At 41.4% G+C, this 19,845-nt stretch overlaps 1 protein-coding gene across 2 annotated transcripts; it reads right to left on the bottom strand.

The window, feature by feature from the left end:
- Window positions 1–12: 12 nt before the first annotated feature.
- On the bottom strand, window positions 13–15,304 carry LOC110525306 (arrestin domain-containing protein 3). 2 transcript variants are annotated; one of them, XM_021605316.2, is made up of 7 exons: window positions 14,096–15,304; window positions 6,511–6,534; window positions 6,296–6,356; window positions 4,321–4,471; window positions 3,594–3,690; window positions 1,387–1,643; window positions 13–665 (listed from the first exon to the last, which is right to left on the bottom strand). In XM_021605316.2, the coding sequence occupies exons 1-7, from the start codon at window positions 14,349–14,351 to the stop codon at window positions 357–359; spliced, it is 1,155 nt and encodes a 384-aa protein (XP_021460991.2). In that variant the 5' UTR covers window positions 14,352–15,304; the 3' UTR covers window positions 13–356. The 2 variants fall into 2 exon arrangements, with proteins under 2 accessions (XP_021460991.2, XP_021460993.2); XM_021605318.2 differs by lacking the exon at window positions 6,511–6,534 and having other exon boundaries at window positions 14,096–14,442.
- Window positions 15,305–19,845: the final 4,541 nt, after the last annotated feature.

Below are 19,845 nucleotides of genomic sequence, written 5' to 3'. Positions count from 1 at the left end.
TATATATATATATATATATATATATATATATATATATATATATATAAAATATTTTTATTCGATTATCAGCACCACCATGAAATTAGAACATTCATTGTTACATTCGTAACAGCAATATTCATATTTAGACAACTTATACAAGGCACACTTAAGCAGAGCTTTGTTCCATTTCATTATTCATAGTTGGCATTTCCACAAAGATATTGAAGTTAGACACGTTGTCATGTCAATGACAAGAAACATCAACAACAGAGAAGTATGGAAGTATGAATGGAAGTCTAAAGAGATAGAGCACTGCACATTATCATATACAATGCATTCATTTGTTATATTTTACCCTCTTATCTTTTCTCCCACTAGGATTTACCACCAAAATCAGACAGGGATGGGTACGTTCCGTAGGCTGGGGGAGGCGCTAAAGCTCCTGGGGCCATTGGTGGATAGGCTCCTGGGGCCATTGGTGGATAGGCTCCTGGGGCCATTGGTGGATAGGCTCCCGGAAATTGTGGTGTGCTGTTCCATCCGGGTTGGTTTGCATTCCCGAACGAGTCAAAACCAAAGTCAGAGTAAGGTGGCGGCTGCAGTCCAGGCGTTTGAGTTGCAGGGAGGATGACCAGTGGCAATTTGATTTCTGGGTCTCTGGCATAGGGAACATCCAGGACGATCTATGACGTAAACAAGGATATTGGAATCAAAGGGAATGCAATAGTTAGGCTATAGGCCTATGGCAAAGCACAGTATGCAAGCTAGAATTAAAAGGTAAATTATTACATTTACATTTGAGTCATTTACGCCCAACGCTCTTAACCAGTAGGCTACCTGCTACCCTTGATTATTGGATTTAACGTATATTCAAACTCATATTTCAAGTGTAAACTGTTTTTAAAAAAACACTTTTCCATTTGAGTTAGAAAAAATTACTTGTATAAATCGATCAGTGACACTTTGTCAAACAGTATAACGATTTACCAATTGCAAAACGTGGACTCAATAAGAACATGGTTTGCCCAACAGCATGTTATACTTAGATAACATTTGTGGTTAAAAAGTAACCAGCCTCTAGTCTTTGTTCTACATTTTTATCAATGATAACAACCCACATGACTTCAGAAGTTGTAAAAATAGGTCATTAATCATTTCAAAAGTCTGATGACTCCCTTGGTAAACAATTACAAAATAAAAGAGGTGTTTCACCAGAGCATTCCTGTTGTAGCAACAAAGCCCACTACAGCATGTTGTAAGCCCAGAACATGTTTTGCTGTATCTTAGTAAATAAATGGTCAAAGCACATTGTAGTAGTGGCTTTGGATAGACACTGAATATATGTTTTAACAGTTCACTCTCTCTCACGCACACACACACAGAGAGAGACACAGAGACACACACCTTCAGCCTGTACTCGCATTTAATATTACTGCAGGTGAAGATGGATGGAACAATGTGTTGTGGGATTTTAAGGACTTTAGTGACTTTCAGTTTCCCAGATGGCGGGATGGGCTCTCCCAGCTCTTTCAGGATGTCTTTGGTGGACACCCTCCTCTTTCCCCTCGCAAAGAAGCTGTCCTTCTGGTACAGGGTGTACTTGGGCTTGATCTCACGAGAGGAGCTATTCTCAATGGACGCCACAACCTTTAGGTCTTCACCTGCAAAGGGAGGGGGTGTATATTTATGGTAGCAATGTTGTTCTGGATTCATGAAGGTCAAACCTAATATGAGATAAATGATAATTCAAACACTTGAGCAAATCTACCATGTCTGTGCATGATTTGCGTGAAACCTCAACTTGTGCTTTTTTCTCATTCCGACATGTATGAATAACACTGTATTTATGAATTACTCAGAGTGGAACTGACAGCGTTTTAATGTTATTTAACTAGGCAAGTCAGTTAAGAACAAATTCTTATTTTACAAACAACCACAGTTACTCATGGATTAAACAAGCGTACAGTAAATAACACAATAGGGAAAAAAATAGTCTATATACAGTGTGTGCAAATGGTGTGAGGAGGTAGGCAATAAATAGGCCGTAGTAGCGACGTAATTACAATTTAGCAAATTAACACTGGAGTGATAGATGAGCAGATGGTGATGTGCAAGTTGAAATACTGGTGTGCAAAAGAGCAGAAAAGTGAATAAAAACAGTATGGGGATGAGGTAGGTAGATTGGGTGTGCTATTTACAGATGGGCTATATAACAGCTGCAGCGATCGGTTAGCTGCTCAGATAGCTGATGTTGTATAGTTGGTGAGGGAAATATAAGGCTTCAGCGATGTTTTTGCAATTCGTTCCAGTCATTGGCAGCAGACAACTGGAAGGAAAGGCGGCCAAAGGCTTTGGGGATGACCAGTGAGATATACCTGCTGGGGCGTGCTACGAGTAGGTGTTATCATGACCAGTGAGCTGAGATAAGGTGGAGCTTTACCTAGCATGGACGTATAGATGACCTGGAACCAGTGGGTCTGGCGACGAATATGTAGCGAGGGCCAGCCGACTAGAGCATACAGGTCGCAGTGGTGGATGGTATAAGGGGCTTTGGTGACAAAACGGATGGTGCTGTGATAGACTGCATCCAGGTTGCTGAGTAGAGTATTGGAAGCGATTTTGTAAATTACATTGTTGAGGATCGGTAGGCTAGTCAGTTTAACGAGGGTAGGTTTGGCGGCGTGAGTGAAGGAGGCTTTGTTGCAAAATAGGAAGTCGATTCTAGATTTAATTTTGGATTGGAGATGTTTAATATGAGTCTGGAAGGAGAGTTTACAGTCTAGCCAGGCACCTAGGTATTTGTAGTTGTCTACATATTCTAAGTCAGAGCCGTCCAGAGTAGTGATGCCAGTCGGGTGGGCGGGTGCGGGCAGCGAACGGTTGAAAAGCTTGCATTTAGTTTTTACTAGCGTTTTAAGAGCAGTAGGAGGCCACAGAAGGAGTGCTGTATGGCATTGAAGCTCGTTTGGAGGTTAGTTAACACAGTGTCCAAAGAAGGGCCAGATGTATACAGAATGGTGTCGTCTGCGTAGAGGTGGATCAGAGAATCACCCGTAGCAAGAGCGACATCGTTGATTTATACAGAGAAAAGAGTCGGCCCGAGAATTGAACCCTGTGGTACCCCATAGAGAATAACACCATATTAAGCCTGCATTGAACTGCATCCCTCTATTCTGCCAACAATGCCTTACTATGCGTCATTAAATTTTTTGTCAAATATAACTCTTTTTTTTTTACTGTGAATTTGATATTTTTGACTGATATAACGGTCTGTTTCATATCTGCAAAGTAATTAAAATGCTGTCAATTCCACTTTAACCACTAAAGTCAACAATGCAACTGACAATATTCAGCTGTATTGTTTGTGTATGCATGACAAAGAACAAAATGCAATCATCTGAAAAGCATATGCTTGAAGATTGGAATACTGACAACGCCCTCCCTTCACGTTTATATTATATTATATATAATATATTTATATACTTATATTTTCTAAGGACATTAAAATGTTCTTAAGCAACAGTAATAAACATTGGTATGGTATGAAAGGCTATATACCAGATGTGCATTACTATGTCCCTAGCTCTCATTAGTCCTGTTGGTTTTCTTACCTAAGTAGTAGCCCATTCTCTCTATGTGAATGTCCATTCCCACTTTTCCTGAGGTGAATAACTTCATCTTTTTATCCTTGGTTCCATGCTGAGGTATCTGAAAAGGAACAAAGGACACTTGTGCTACAAACAACACTACCACCATACAACCACAATCAGGAGGATAAAACATTTAAGAGCAGCATTGGCAATACTACATTAGTATCCTGCATACCACTGCTGGCTTGCTTCTAAAGCTAAGCAGGGTTGGTCCTGGTCAGTTCCTGGATGGGAGACCAGGTGTTGCTGGAAGTGGTGTTGCAGGGCCAGTAGGAGGCACCCTTTCCTCGGGTCTAAAAAAAATATCCCAATGCCCCAGGGCAGTGCTAGGGGACACTGCCCTGTGTAGGGTGCTGTATTTCGGATGGAACGTTAAACGGGTGTCCTGACTCTCTGAGGTCATTAAAGATCCCATGGCACTTATTGTAAGAGTAGGGGTGTTAACCCCGGTGTCCTGGCTAAATTCCCAATCTGGCCCTCAAACCATCATGGTCACCTAATAATCCCCAGTTTACAATTGGCTCATTAATCCCCCTCCTCTCCCCTGTAACTATTCCCCAGGTCGTTGCTGCAAAAGAGAACGTATTCTCAGTCAACTTACCTGGTAAAATAACTAATAAATATCAGGATAGGCTCACACAGTAGTACTCATTGTGTCAACAGGGAGTGTGTGTGTGTGTGTGTGTACCATCAGCTCAGGGATGCTGCCCAGGTCTGCCTTGGAGACAAAGGGGAACTCAGCCCTGGCTTTGCTGGATATCCTCATTGATCTGCTCAACTTGGCCTCTAACGTATACAGGATTTTCCCCCAGGCGCCTTTAAAGGATGATGGCATTGCTCTATGAACAAGGAATATAAGTATTATTATTTTTTTAATTACAAAACGAAGACTAAGAATGGTGATAGATTATAGTCAACATTCTACATAAAGTTTATATTTTATGGTGTAGTATCTACAAGCAATTTGGAAACTACAGACTAGGGCCATAAATAAACAAGTGAACTGTCATAATCGGAAAATGGCAACGAATGTCTCCGATTGGTATATGGTGCTCGACCTGTAACTAGGCTACAGTAGTCTTTAGTTACATATACATCAAGACAAAGCCATTATGGGTCGGTTTCAAGGACACAAAATATGATTATTAATAGGAGAATCTCCATTGAGCGTTCATTTCAGCCCTAGACTAGGATGACCCTATATGTAATTAGGCTATTTACAGGTAACTGCCAAAATAAAGGAAACACACGTGTAAATGAGGGATACAAAAAAATATTGAATGTGGTTCCTGAATGCGGTGCCTAGGTTAATTAAGCAATTAACATCCCATCATGCTTAGGGTCATGCATAAAAATGCCCAGTTGCCCATTATTTTGGTCTCAGTAACTTTGAAAGAGGGGTCTCAAAGGAGCATAGGGGGTTTAAAGTGTGTGTCAGTCACCAGATCTCAACCCAATTGAACTATTATGAGAGATTCTGGAGTGGTGCCTGAGACAGTGTTTTCCACCACCATTAACAAAGCACCAAGTTATGGAATTTCTTGTGGAAGATTGGTTTCACATCTCACATCCCAGTTCCAGAAACATAATCTATGCCAATGGCGCATTGAAGCTGTTCTGGTGGCTCATGGTGACCCAACGTCATTAAGACACGTTACGTTGGCAATTCCTTTATGTTGGCAGCTACCTGCATATACATGTACTATCTGCAATCTATTGATTATATTATTGACTTAATATGGCTGTTTGCACAGGCAGCTCATTTCTGATCTTTTTTCACTAATTGGTCTTTTAACCAATCTGATCAGATATTTTGCAAATAATTGGGCAAAATATCCTAATTGGGCTGCCTGTGTAAACGTAGACTAAATCATTAATTTCTTCTCATTCAGTGTATCATATAGGTATGCTAACATGCTGACCAAACCGGACGCGCACTTTGATTTTGTTCACCCACAGCAGAAGCGATGAGGACACGCAGGTTGAAATATCAAAACAAACTCGGAACCAATTATATTAATTTGCGGACAGGTTAAAAGTATTAAACATTTGTGGCAATTTAGCTAGCTAGCTTGCTGTTGCTAGCTAATTTGTCTTGGGAAATAAACATAGGGTTGTTATTTTACCTGAAATGCAAAGTCCACTACTCTGAAAATCCACAGATAAAACGGTGAAACAATTTGTTTCTCATCTCTCCTCCTTCCTTCACGCTTATTTTTCTTCTTTGAACTTGATGCGACGGTTGGCAACCAACTTTACGGTGAATTACTACAACCGACGGATCATCTTTCAATCACCCACGTGGGTATATGCTCCTAAAAACCAATGAGTAGATTGGAGAGGCCGGCATGTTGAGTGTCACAAATAGAACCAATTTCGATTTTAGCGCCTGGCGCCGCAGACGCTCGCTGCTCTGCGCGAGCAGTGTGGGTGCAATGATTTGAATCGTACGCGATGCGAGCGTTGTGGTCAGCATGTAAGACACAATCATAAAACACAAGTACTTAGAAAGTTAACCATTGTAAACATTCTGAAAACAAGTCAGGATTACCTTGTTGATGTTAACAAGATAGCTTACTACTCTAATTATATGATTGTGCTCATGATCAAGTGTCTAAGCGATGTAAATATTAGCCCACCAGGTGTGTTTGCAGGGCACTTACTGTTGAGGGATCTGAAATGTGAATGGGTAAACGTGAGTTCCAGGAGCTACAACATTACAATCTGAAAAAACAACAAGTCACGTTTATGTTAAAAGATCAAAAAGAATCTGTCCTAAAATATGGACCAAATATTTTCCAAGACCATGCACAAAGATATCTCATTATTTAAGGTGAAAATAAAAATTTAAAAACTCATTTAAAAACTATCTAATTACCGTAACGTGTGGCATGTTCATAACCTGGATGTTTAAAAAAATATATATATTTATGTTTTAAATTATTATTAATATTTTAAAAGAACACAAATATAAAGAGTAGATATTTTGTAATATTATTCTAGGAGTATTTTTATCACTGATGCATTTCGGTAATGAGATCCATGTTACAGTAGATGAGACCACATTACGTTAATTAACAAATAAATGAGCAAATGGTACTTTAATAAGAGCAAAAAATATAATTTAGAACCATATTAACCATTAAGAACAACACATTGATCATAAACTCCCTACCACTGCCCAACTCTACCACATCCCACTCCCCCTAAACCACCTTTTTTTATGCAAAGTTCTGCCCTATTCCTTGTGTAATTACATAAACAATTATACAACATTAGTATGCAATTACAATGCAATAACATGATTACAGTGTTACTACTGTAAGATACCGACAGTGTTCCAACCAGTGCCTAAAATAATGTTTTTTTTCCTGTATGTATGTATGTATGTATGTATGTATGTATGTATGTATGTATGTATGTATGTATGTATGTACAGTTGAAGCCATTTTGCCACAACTATGGAAGTATGCTTTGGGTCATTATCCATTTGGAAGACCCATTTGCGACAAAGATTTAACTTCCTGACTGATGTCTTGATGTTGCTTCAATATATCCACATCATTTCCTATCCACATCATTTCCTTTCCTCATGATGCCATCTATTTTGTGAAGTGCACCCGTCCCTCCAACAGCAATGAACCCCCACAACATAATGCTGCCACCCCCGTGCTTCACGGGATGGTGTTCTCTGGATTTCAAGCCTCCCCCTTTTTCTTCCAAACATAACAATGGTCATTATGGCCAAACAGTTCTATTTTTGTTTCATCAGACCAGAGGGCATTTCTCCAAAAAGTATGATATTGTTGTCCATGTGCAGTTGCAAACCGTAGTCTGGCTTTTTTATGACGGTTTTGGAGCAGTTCTTCCTTGCTGAGCGGCCTTTCAGGTTATGTCGATGTAGGACTCGTTTTACTGTGGATATTGATACGTTTGTACTTGTTTCCTCCAGCATCTTCGCAAGGTTGTTTGCCGTTGTTCTGGGATTGATTTGCACATTTCGCACCAAAGTACGTTCATCTCTAGGAGACAGAACACGTCTCCTTCCTGAGCAGTATGATGGCTGCGTGGTCCCATGGTGTTTATACTTGCGTACTATTTTTTGTACAGAAGAACATGGTGCCTTCAGGCCTTTGGAAATTTCTCCCAATGATGAACAAGACTTGTCGAGGTCTACAGTTATTTTTCTGAGGTCTAAACCATGGCCTTACAATGGAAGAGGCTGGCTGGAGAGTACAGCCTATTGTAAACAGGTCCACAGTGTCATCAATTGTGCAAATATTCCGTAGGGAAAACAGCTAAATATGTACTCGTTCTTTCCTTTTGTTACAGCATTTCATTCACAACAATACAACAACTATTGTAAAGGTAAATGCAAGTCTGAAAATCACAACGTACCGTAAGATATGTATGAAGAATATAAAGTAATACAGCACAATTTGAATAGAATTATACCATCTATGACATGATCTATTTGTGAATTCTTCATGTCATAGAGGACTGCACAACGACCTCATTATGTAATTGTGTGGGATAATGTCAGCTTCCACCAAACCAACATTGGAACTATTTTCTCTCCATACCCCCTGATTCCTACCGCAAGCTCTGGACAATGTCACCTGGATCTTGCAGCTAGCTAGCTGCTATCCGAGTGACTATTGGCTAACGTCGGTCCGGAGAAAACACCAATTATCCCGGAGCTAACCAGCTGAAGAGTTCCATCAGCCACTCCTGGGCTACAATCACCAAGCCGGACCCATTTTACTGCCGATGCGGAGCCCCACCGGGCCTTCACAACTGGACTACCAACGTGATCTACCCGAGGGAGTTGTTCAACTGGCCCCTCCGTCGCGACGTAACCTGAACGCCCATCTGCTAACTGCGGCCCATTATTCGTTAGCTGTCTTGAGCATATCGGCTGCTAGCTGAATAGGTCTATCGGACAATTTTCCTGGGCCACTATAACTATGTTGCCAATCGGATTGTTCCCCTCTACCACACGGAGCCCCACTAACCTACCGACAGAAACGCATGAGGTGGCTAACAACAGACCTCCCTCCGTCTTATGCTAGCTTGCTACCCATGGCCCGGCTAGCTGTCTGAATCGCAGTGACCCCAAACAACCTCACTACTCACTGGACCCTTATGATCACTCGGCTAAGCATGCCTCTCCTTAATGTCAATATGCCTTGTCCATTGCTGTTCTGGGTAGTGTTTATTGGCTTATTTAACTGTAGAGCCTCTAGCCCTGCTCAATATACCTTATCCAACCCTTCAGTTCCAACACCAACATATGCGATGACATCACCTGGTTTCAATGATGTTTCTAGAGACAATATCTCTCTCATCATCACTCAATGCCTAGGTTTACCTCCACTGTATTCACATCCTACCATACCTCTGTCTGTACATTATACCTTGAATCTATTTTATCGCCCCCAGAAACCTGCTAATTTTACTCTCTGTTCCGGACGTCCTAGACGACCAATTCTCATAGCTTTTAGCCGTACCTTTATCCTACTCCTCTTCTGTTCCTCTGGAGATGTAGAGGTTAATCCAGGCCCTGCAGTGCCTAGCTCCGCTCCTATTTCCCAGGCGCTTTCTTTTCTTGACTTCTGTAACCATAAAAGCCTTGGTTTCATGCATGTTAACATTTAGAAGCCTCCTCCCTAAGTTTGTTTTATTCACTGCTTTAGCACACTCTGCCAACCCAGATGTCCTAGCCGTGTCTGAATCCTGGTTTAGGAAGACCACCAAAAACTCTGAAATCTCCATCCAACTACAACATTTTCAGACAAGATAGAACGGCCAAAGGGGGACGTGTTGCAATCTACTGCAGAGAGAACCGGCAGAGTTCTGTCCTACTATCCAGGACTGTACCCAAACAATTTGAACTTCTACTTTTAAAAATCCACCTCTCTAAAAACAAGTCTCTCACCGTTGCCGCTTGCTATAAACCATCCTCTGCCCCCAGCTGTGCTCTGGACACCATTGGTGAACTGATTGCCCCCCATCTATCTTCAGAGATCGTGCTGCTAGGTGACCTAAACTGGGACATGCTTAACACCACAGCTATCCTACAATCTAAGCTTGTTGCCCTCAATCTCACACAAATTATCAATGAACCTACCAGGTACAACCCCAAAGCCATAAACACGGGCACCCTCATAGATATCATCCTAACCAACTTGCCCTTTAAATACACCTCTGCTGTTTTCAACCAAGATCTCAGCGATCACTGCCTCATTGCCTGTATCCGTAATGGGTCAGCGGTCAAACGACCTCCACTCATCACTGTCAAACGCTCCCTGAAACACTTCAGCGAGCAGGCCTTTCTAAATCGACCATGCCCGGGTATCCTGGAAGGATATTGACCTCATCCCGTCAGTAGAGGATGCCTGGTTATTCTTTAAAAATGCCTTCCTCACAATCTTAAATAAGCATGCCCCATTCAAAAATGTAAAACCAGGAACAGATATAGCCCTTGGTTCTCTCCAGACCTGACTGCCCTTAACCAGCACAAAAGCATCCCGTGGCATTCTGCATTAGCATCGAACAGCCCACGTGATATGCAACTTTTCAGAGAAGTTAGAAACCAATATACACAAGCAGTTAGAAAAGCCAAGGCTAGCTTTTTCAAGCAGAAATTTGCTTCCTGCAACACAAACTCAAAAAAGTTCTGGGACACTAAAGTACATGGAGAATAAGAGCACCTCCTCCCAGCTGCCCACCGCACTGAGGATAGGAAACTCTGTCACCACCGATAAATACACTATAATGGAGAATTTCAATAAGCATTTTTCTACGGCTGGCCATGCTTTCCACCTGGCTACCCCTACCCCGGGCAACAGCACTGCACCCCCCACAGCAACTCGCCCAAGCCATCCCCATTTCTCCTTCTCCCAAATCTAGTCAGCTGATGTTCTGAAAGAGCTGCAATATCTGGGCCCCTACAAATCAGCTGGGCAAGACAATCTGGAACCTTTCTTTCTAAAATGATCTGCCGAAAATGTTGCAACCCCTATTACTAGCCTGTTCAACCTCTCTTTCGTGTCATCTGAGATTCCCAAAGATTGGAAAGCAGCTGCAGTCATCCCCCTCTTCAAAGGGGGGGACACTCTTGACCCAAACTGCTACAGACCTATATCTATCCTACCCTGCCTTTCTAAGGTCTTTGAAAGCCAAGTTAACAAACAGATTACAGACCATTTCGTATCCCACCGTACCTTCTCCACTATGCAATCTGGTTTCAGAGCTGGTCATGGGTGCACCTCAGCCACGCTCAAGGTCCTAAACGATGTCTTAATTGCCATCGATAAACAATACTGTGCAGCCGTATTCATTGACCTGGCCACGGCGATCGACTCTCAATCACCACATCCTCATCAGTAGACTCAACAGCGTCAGTTTCTCAAATGATTGCCTCGCCTGGTTCACCAACTACTTTTCCGAGTTCAGTGTGTCAAATCGGAGAGCCTGTTATCTGGGCCTCTGGCAGTCTCTATGGGGTGCCACAGGGTTAAATTCTTGGGCCAACTCTTCTCTGTGTACATCAATTATGTCGCTCTTGCTGCTGGTGAGTCTCTGATCCACCTTTACGCAGACGACACCATTCTGTATATTTATGGCCCTTCTTTGGACACTGTGTTAACTACCCTCCAGATGAGCTTCAATGCCATACAACTCTCCTTCCGTAGCCTCCAACTGCTCTTAAATACAAGTAAAACTAAATGCATGCTCTTCAACCGATCGCTGCCTACACCTGCCCGCCCGCCCTGCATCACTACTCTGGATGGTTCTGACTTAGAATATGTGGACCACTACAAATACCTAGGTGTGTGGTTAGACTGTAAACTCTCCTTCCAGACTCACATCAAACATCTCCAATCCAAAGTTAAATCTAGAATTGGCTTCCTATTTCGCAATGAAGCATCCTTCACTCATGCTGCCAAACATATTCTCGTAAAACTGACCATCTTACCTATCCTCGACTTCGGTGATGTAATTTACAAAATAGCCTTCAACACCCTACTCAACAAATTGGATGCAGTCTATCACAGTGCCATCCCTTTTGTCACCAAGCCCCATATACTACCCACCACTTTAACATGTACGCTCTCGTTGGTTGGCCCTCGCTTCATACACGTCACCAAACCCACTGGTTCCAGGTCATCTACAAGACCCTGCTAGGTAAAGTCCCACCTTATCTCAGCTCGCTAGTCACCATAGCAGCACCCACACGTAGCACGCGCTCCAGCAGGTGTATTTCACTGGTCACCCCCAGGGCCAATTCCACGTTTGGCCGCCTCTCCTTCCAGTTCTCTACTGCCAATGACTGGAACGAACTACAAAAATCTCTAAAAGTGGAAAAACTTCTCCCTCACTAGCTTTAAGCACCAGCTGTCAGAGCAGCTCACAGATCACTGCACCTGTACATAGCCAATCTATAAATAGCCCAAAAAATTACCTCATCCCCTACTGTATTTATTTATTCTGCTCCCTTGCACCCCAGTATTTCTACCTTGCACATTGACCTACTGCAAATCTACAATTCCAGTGTTTTTATTGCTATATTGTATTTACTTCGCCACCACGGCCTTTTTATTGCCTTTACCTCCCTTATCTCACCTCATTTGCTCACATTGTATATAGACTTGTTTTTGTACTACTCTGTGTAACTCTGTTGTTGTATGTGTCGAACTGCTTTGCTTTATCTTGGCCAAGGCGCAGTTGTAAATGAGAACTTGTTCTCAACTTGCCTACCTGGTTAAACAAACATAAAATAAATACAATTGAAATAAATTGTCAGGGAATGGTTTGCTGGGCATGAAAGGATAAGAATGGAGTTCCTTCCACCATCCTCCTCATTCCTAAATCCGATAGAAGAGGTTTTGTTCAGCATGGAGGTGGAAAGCATATGACTATCGGGCACAAGATCAGATGTCTCTATTAGATGCCATGAATCCTGCTTAAGAGGACATCACAGATTGCAGGGGATGGTTGAGCCACGCAAGGAGATTTTTCCCCCGGTGTATCGCAAGAGAAAACATCAGATGTGACGTTGACAAATCTCTGGCCAGACCAACAAGAGCGACAGGATGTCCACCAAGAAGATGGGAACTTGCAATGTTACGTACTGTGAGGAAGTACAATTTGCTTTTTACAGAAGTACCAAAGTTTTTTTCATTGCTGCTGGTTTTGTTTGTTGCATGGATGTAATTTTGTGGCAAATTCTCTGTTCACTACATATGACTTTACATGTAAGAAATATTAAATGGAAATGCAAATGTGAATTTTCTGTTTACATGTAACATATTGCTTAAAATTATAATAATCTGGATACATACAAATGTGCATATCCTTTTTCTGTGTACAACAGTATTGACCTTTCCAAGTAAACTTTTATCTACTGTTGAAATCGGTATCTATAAAGCTCAGTGATACACAATAGCATTCAGCTAGACAAAACTGACATTCTTGTACAGTAAGCGGTCAGTGTCAACAAAAAAGTAGAACAAACTGAAATTTGTATAAAAACAAACATTTCCAGGGTTGACTGCCATGGTGAAAAAACATCTAAACATTTTGACCTGTACAGCTCACACGATGACAATAACTAGGTTTTGAAGCATGAATTAAATGTTTTGGGTGAGTTACTACATCTTGCAGACATGCAATAGAGTTGTGATGTCCCATAAAACAGTTGTGACAATTTAACTTACAGTTTAGAGAATGTTAAGATTTTCAAAAAAATTAGCCAAAGCGATTGAGAAAAACTGTAATATTGAAAAATATTTACCCAACGTTCTAATAATTGTTTAGGGACCCACCCCTAAGTCATTTTGCCTTTTGGTAGGCCGTCATTGTACATATAAATGTGTTCTTAACTTTCTAGCCTAGTTAAATAAAGGTTAAATAAAAAAACACCCCATACCTTGTCACAACACAACTGATTGGCTCAAACGCATTAAGGAAAGAAATTCCACAAATTAACTTAATTAACAAGGCACACATGTTAATTGAAATGCATTCCAGGTGACGACTACCTCATGAAGCTGGTTGAGAGAATGCCAAGAGTGTGCAAATCTGTCATCAAGGCAAAGGGTGGCTATTTTGAAGAATCTCAAATATAAAATAATTTGTTTAACACGTTTTTGGTTACTACATAATTCCATGTGTTATTTCAAAGTTTTGATGTCTTCACTATTATTCTACAATGTAGAAAGCAGTAAGAATAAAGAAAAACCCTGGAATGAATGTGTCCAAACTTGACTGGTACTAATATATTTATACACACACACACACGAAGCAACGTTATGCCCCTTGAAGTGCAGTAGTAGCGTCGTTCGACCATTGTCTATCTAATGATCTAACGACGCTACTACTGCACTACAAGAGGCATAACCTTACTTCGTAAATAAATGTCCCATATAAAACTCTGGAACCTGTGCTTGATGTCTTACCTTGGCCTTTTTGTTCTCGAATGATAAATTGTTCAATGCTGAACATCTTGTCCTTGGAATGGTAAGTTACAGTTGTCTTATTATGATGTTCTGTCCAACGGACTTCTGACTTTCCCTTTGCTTTTATGGAAAGATAATCTATTTTGCAATCTTTTCCTAATTCCAACGTTATTCGCCCCGAAATGAAGTCGCCGCTGCTAAAGGTTTTGCCCATACCGTCGTAGGTTACGGAAATGTTCTTTATGGTAGCCAACATCTCAAGAGCGCACGGAGAGATAAAGAAACTAAAATGTTCAACAGTTATGAAAGAAGGGAGCGAGTCTCTTTCACTATGTAGTCTAAACGATGGGCGTGGTATGAACCATAATATTACAGTGAGACGTTGAATATGGCGATTCTCATTAAAAAAGGGAAGAAGCCATTCACCAGCTTGTCAAGCATAATACTATCAAAATACGTTCGTTACTTATCAAATAATGGAGTTTCGCTGATCAACTATCGTCATTACTACCGTTACGGTCAGTATGTACTTCTGTAAGCATGAGCACTTAGCTGTGTTCATTATAACCAGGCCTTTTGCTATAACATATTAACTTCAGCATATTAACTTCATCTGTCTTCCAAATATTACTCAATAGGAAACAGCACTCAGTAACGCTGACACAAGCAGGCTGATGTCTCCACTCACAGCACATAAACAGGAACTGGCCCAACCACAATGCCTTAGTCTCAGTATCGGCCAACGGCTGGCTATGTGAAAACAGGAACTACACATACATTAAGACACACAAACTCATTGCACACATATGCTGCACAAGATTATAATTTATCTAGGACACACACACACACACACCCACCCTGGACTCAAGAAGACAACAAGGACAATGAGCAACGGCTGAAGCGATGGACTGCAGGAGCCAATCATCGGAGACTACAACTGGACCTGAACCAACCATAGAACCAGAACTTCAAGACTCAACCTACTTTCTGTGCTGTATAAAATATGTAAACAAACTGTATTAGGAGCTCTCCTCTTTTAGCTCACTCGGAGTTACTTGACAGAGCCCATGCATGCTGTACCAGATATCTTTACTCTGAATAAACTGTCACTTGTCATACAATAGATCACTTTGTCCGAATCGATCCTTGACCGACTCGTCCGCCTGCACATCTCATTTTATCAACACTTCCAAAAAGCCTCATGTCTTCTCTAGTTTTGGTGGCCTTAACTTCATGTTGGTTTGCAATTAGAATATCGACAAAATTCCAGTGAAACTGCTTTTCATCGGCAGGTTTTCTTGTCATGGACATAATTTTTCTCAACACATATATATGGAATAATCGGGATATATTGTATAAAAATACTTATTTGTTTTTAGAATATTGGTTCCGAAATAATATCCTATAAGTGAGTCAACTTGTGAATGCAGAGGGTTTTTTACTTGGTTATAAGGAATTCGTATCACTTTACAAGATCCCTGTAACACCTAAAGATTTTGCAATTGTTTTAGATAGCATTCCCTTAGGTGTTGCTTTATTATTCGACGAACCTTGTCATGCCTTATTGGAACGGTTTTATTGATAACACCTGTTGGAAAAATTTTTGGATGTTGCCACACACATACCTATTTGTTAAGAAAATTAAGGAAGTTTCCTTTAAAATTATTTATAAATATTATCCTGCCAACCACTGTATGAAGAAGTTTTAGAAAAACTAAAATTGTACCTTTTGTAATGACCACCCAGAAACGGTGTTACATCTTTTTTTGGCATTGTACTAATGTAAGGAAACTGTGGCAAGACATCAGTAGATTTATAATTTTATACATGTATGAAGATCTTACACTATTGTGGAGAGACGTACTGCTTGGATTCTACCTACAATATAAATAACTTTAAACTAGTTTATGTAATTCATTTCATTATTCTTTTGGCCAAATTTCATATTCACAAATGTAAATTTACAAACCAACACATTTTCTTACCTTTCAAAAAGAAATTGAACTATATTTTTTAGACATTTAAATACTCTAACAAAAACGCTGTTAGAATTATAATTAAGGTCCTTGTGTAATGTGATATTGTACCCCTAACCCAATTGTCCTTTGTGTGTGTGTGTGTGTGTGTGTATTAAAAAAGAAAGTACATGGGGGAACACAAGTGTGTGCGTCTGTAGATACACTGCTCAAAAAAATAAAGGGAACACTAAAATAACACATTCTAGATCTGAATGAATGAAATATTATTATTAAATACTTTTTTCTTTACGTAGTTGAATGTGCTGACAACAAAATCACACAAATTATCAATGGGAATCAAATTTATCAACCCATGGAGGTCTGGATTTGGAGTCACACTCAAAATTAAAGTGGAAAACCACACTACAGGCTGATCCAACTTTGATGTAATGACCTTAAAACAAGTCAAAACGAGGCTCAGTAGTGTGTGTGGCCTCCACGTGCCTGTATGACCTCCCTACAACACCTGGGCATGCTCCTGATGAGGTGGCGGATGGTCTCCTGAGGGATCTCCTCCCAGACCTGGACTAAAGCATCCGCCAACTCCTGGACAGTCTGTGGATGGAGCGAGACATGATGTCCCAGATGTGCTCAATTGGATTCAGGTCTGGGGAACAGGCGGGCCAGTCCATAGCATCAATGCCTTACTCTTGCAGGAACTGCTGACACACTCCAGCCACATGAGGTCTAGCATTGTCTTGCATTAGGAGGAACCCAGGGCCAACCACACCAGCATATGGTCTCACAAGGGGTCTGAGGATCTCATCTCGGTACCTAATGGCAGTCAGGCTACCTCTGGCGAGCACATGGAGGGCTGTGCGGCCCCCCAAAGAAATGCCACCCCACACCATGACTGACCCACCGCCAAACCGGTCATGCTGGAGGATGTTGCAGGCAGCAGAACGTTCTCCACGGCGTCTCCAGACTGTCATGTCTGTCACATGTGCTCAGTGTGAACCTGCTTTCATCTGTCAAGAGGACCGGGCGCCAGTGGTGAACTTCCCAATCTTGGTGTTCTCTGGCAAATGCCAAACGTCCTGCACAGTGTTGGGCTGTAAGCACAACCCCCACCTGTGGACGTCGGGCCCTCATACCACCCTCATGGAGTCTGTTTCTGACCGTTTGAGCAGACAAATGCACATTTGTGGCCTGCTGGAGGTCACTTTGCAGGGCTCTGGCAGTGCTCCTCCTGCACCTCCTTGCACAAAGGCGGAGGCCCTCTTACGGCCTCCTCCACGTCTCCTGATGTACTGGCCTGTCTCCTGTTAGCGCCTCCATACTCTGGACACTACGCTGACAGACACAGAAAACCTTCTTGCCACATCTTGCATTGATGTGCCATCCTGGAAGAGCTGCACTACCTGAGCCACTTGTGTGGGTTGTAGACTCTGTCTCATGCTACCACTAGAGTGAAAGCACCGCCAGCATTCAAAAGTGACCAAAAACATCAGCCAGGAAGCATAGGAACTGAGAAGTGGTCTGTGGTCCCCACCTGCAGAACCACTCCTTTATTGGGGGTGTTTTGCTAAATGCCTATAATTTCCACCTGTTGTCTATTCCATTTGCACAATAGCATGTGAAATTTATTGTCAATCCGTGTCGCTTCCTAAGTGGACAGTTTGATTTCACAGAAGTGTGATTGACTTGGAGTTACATTGTGTAGTTTAAGTGTTCCCTTTATTTTTTTGAGCAGTGTGTAATTATATATACAGTGCCTTGCGAAAGTATTCGGCCCCCTTGAACTTTGCGACCTTTTGCCACATTTCAGGCTTCAAACATAAAGATATAAAACTGTATTTTTTTGTGAAGAATCAACAACAAGTGGGACACAATCATGAAGTGGAACGACATTTATTGGATATTTTTAAACTTTTTTAACAAATCAAAAACTGAAAAATTGGGCGTGCAAAATTATTCAGCCCCTTTACTTTCAGTGCAGCAAACTCTCTCCAGAAGTTCAGTGAGGAGCTCTGAATGATCCAATGTTGACCTAAATGACTAATGATGATAAATACAATCCACCTGTGTGTAATCAAGTCTCCCTATAAATGCACCTGCACTGTGATAGTCTCAGAGGTCCGTTAAAAGCACAGAGAGCATAATGAAGAACAAGGAACACACCAGGCAGGTCCGAGATACTGTTTTGAAGAAGTTTAAAGCCGGATTTGGATACAAAAAGATTTCCCAAGCTTTAAACATCCCAAGGAGCACTGTGCAAGCGATAATATTGAAATGGAAGGAGTATCAGACCACTGCAAATCTACCAAGACCTGGCCATCCCTCTAAACTTTCAGCTCATACAAGGAGAAGACTGATCAGAGATGCAGCCAAGAGGCCCATGATCACTCTAGATGAACTGCAGAGATCTACAGCTGAGGTGGGAGACTCTGTCCATAGGACAACAATCAGTTGTATATTGCACAAATCTGGCCTTTATGGAAGAGTGGCAAGAAGAAAGCCATTTCTTAAAGATATCCACAAAAAGTGTCGTTTAAAGTTTGCCACAAGCCACCTGGGAGACACACCAAACATGTGGAAGAAGGTGCTCTGGTCAGATGAAACCAAAATTGAACTTTTTGGCAACAATGCAAAACGTTATGTTTGGCGTAAAAGCAACACAGCTCATCACACTGAACACACCATCCCCACTGTCAAACATGGTGGTGGCAGCATCATGGTTTGGGCCTGCTTTTCTTCAGCAGGGACAGGGAAGATGGTTAAAATTGATGGGAAGATGGATGGAGCCAAATACAGGACCATTCTGGAAGAAAACCTGATGGAGTCTGCAAAAGACCTGAGACTGGGACGGAGATTTGTCTTCCAACAAGGCAATGATCCAAAACATAAAGCAAAATCTACAATGGAATGGTTCAAAAATAAACATATCCAGGTCTTAGAATGGCCAAGTCAAAGTCCAGACCTGAATCCAATCGAGAATCTGTGGAAAGAACTGAAAACTGCTGTTCACAAATGCTCTCCATCCAACCTCACTGAGCTCGAGCTGTTTTGCAAGGAGGAATGGGAAAAAATGTCAGTCTCTCGATGTGCAAAACTGATAGAGACATACCCCAAGCGACTTACAGCTGTAATCGCAGCAAAAGGTGGCGCTACAAAGTATTAACTTAAGGGGGCTGAATAATTTTGCACGCCCAATTTTTCAGTTTTTGATTTGTTAAAAAAGTTTGAAATATCCAATAAATGTTGTTCCACTTCATGATTGTGTCCCACTTGTTGTTGATTCTTCACAAAAAAATACAGTTTTATATCTTTATGTTTGAAGCCTGAAATGTGGCAAAAGGTCGCAAAGTTCAAGGGGGCCGAATACTTTCGCAAGGCACTGTATATATACACACATATATATATATATATATATACATACATACATACATACACTTTATTGATTTGTTGTTAATAAAACAATACCCTACTCTCTAACACTACACCCACATACATACATACATACATACATACAAAAACACCACCCTACTCCACTAATTAAACCTATTTATTCCTACCTCATGCCAACAACCTGAAAGGATAGGACATCACCACTTAACACACCCTGTAACTCTTCTGATGTCAAGTCTCGCACACACAAATACTTCTCTGCAGCTGCCACAACAACCTCAATTTTCTGTGACTTTATGTTCCATTCTTGCAGTACAGTTGATAACCATTGCTAAAAATGCAAAAAATCCAATCTTACTGAAACATATCACTTGTTGGCCTATC

Source organism: Oncorhynchus mykiss, chromosome 6 (genome assembly GCF_013265735.2).
Source record: "Oncorhynchus mykiss isolate Arlee chromosome 6, USDA_OmykA_1.1, whole genome shotgun sequence".
Lineage (NCBI taxonomy): Eukaryota > Metazoa > Chordata > Actinopteri > Salmoniformes > Salmonidae > Oncorhynchus > Oncorhynchus mykiss.
Note: the sequence above shows the minus strand (reverse complement) of the source record. Positions and strands in the feature narration are given on the sequence as shown.

What these genes read in the sequence shown, in the direction of transcription:
- LOC110525306 (XM_021605316.2), bottom strand. Translation starts at nt 14,351, where the DNA reads ATGTTGGCTACCATAAAGAACATTTCCGTAACCTACGACGGTATGGGC. An exon ending in GCAGCATCCCTGAGCTGATG is followed by an intron (nt 3,691 to 4,320) that starts GTACACACACAC and finishes GTTCCTTTTCAG; the next exon opens with ATACCTCAGCATGGAACCAA. An exon ending in AATGCGAGTACAGGCTGAAG is followed by an intron (nt 666 to 1,386) that starts GTGTGTGTCTCT and finishes TTTACGTCATAG; the next exon opens with ATCGTCCTGGATGTTCCCTA.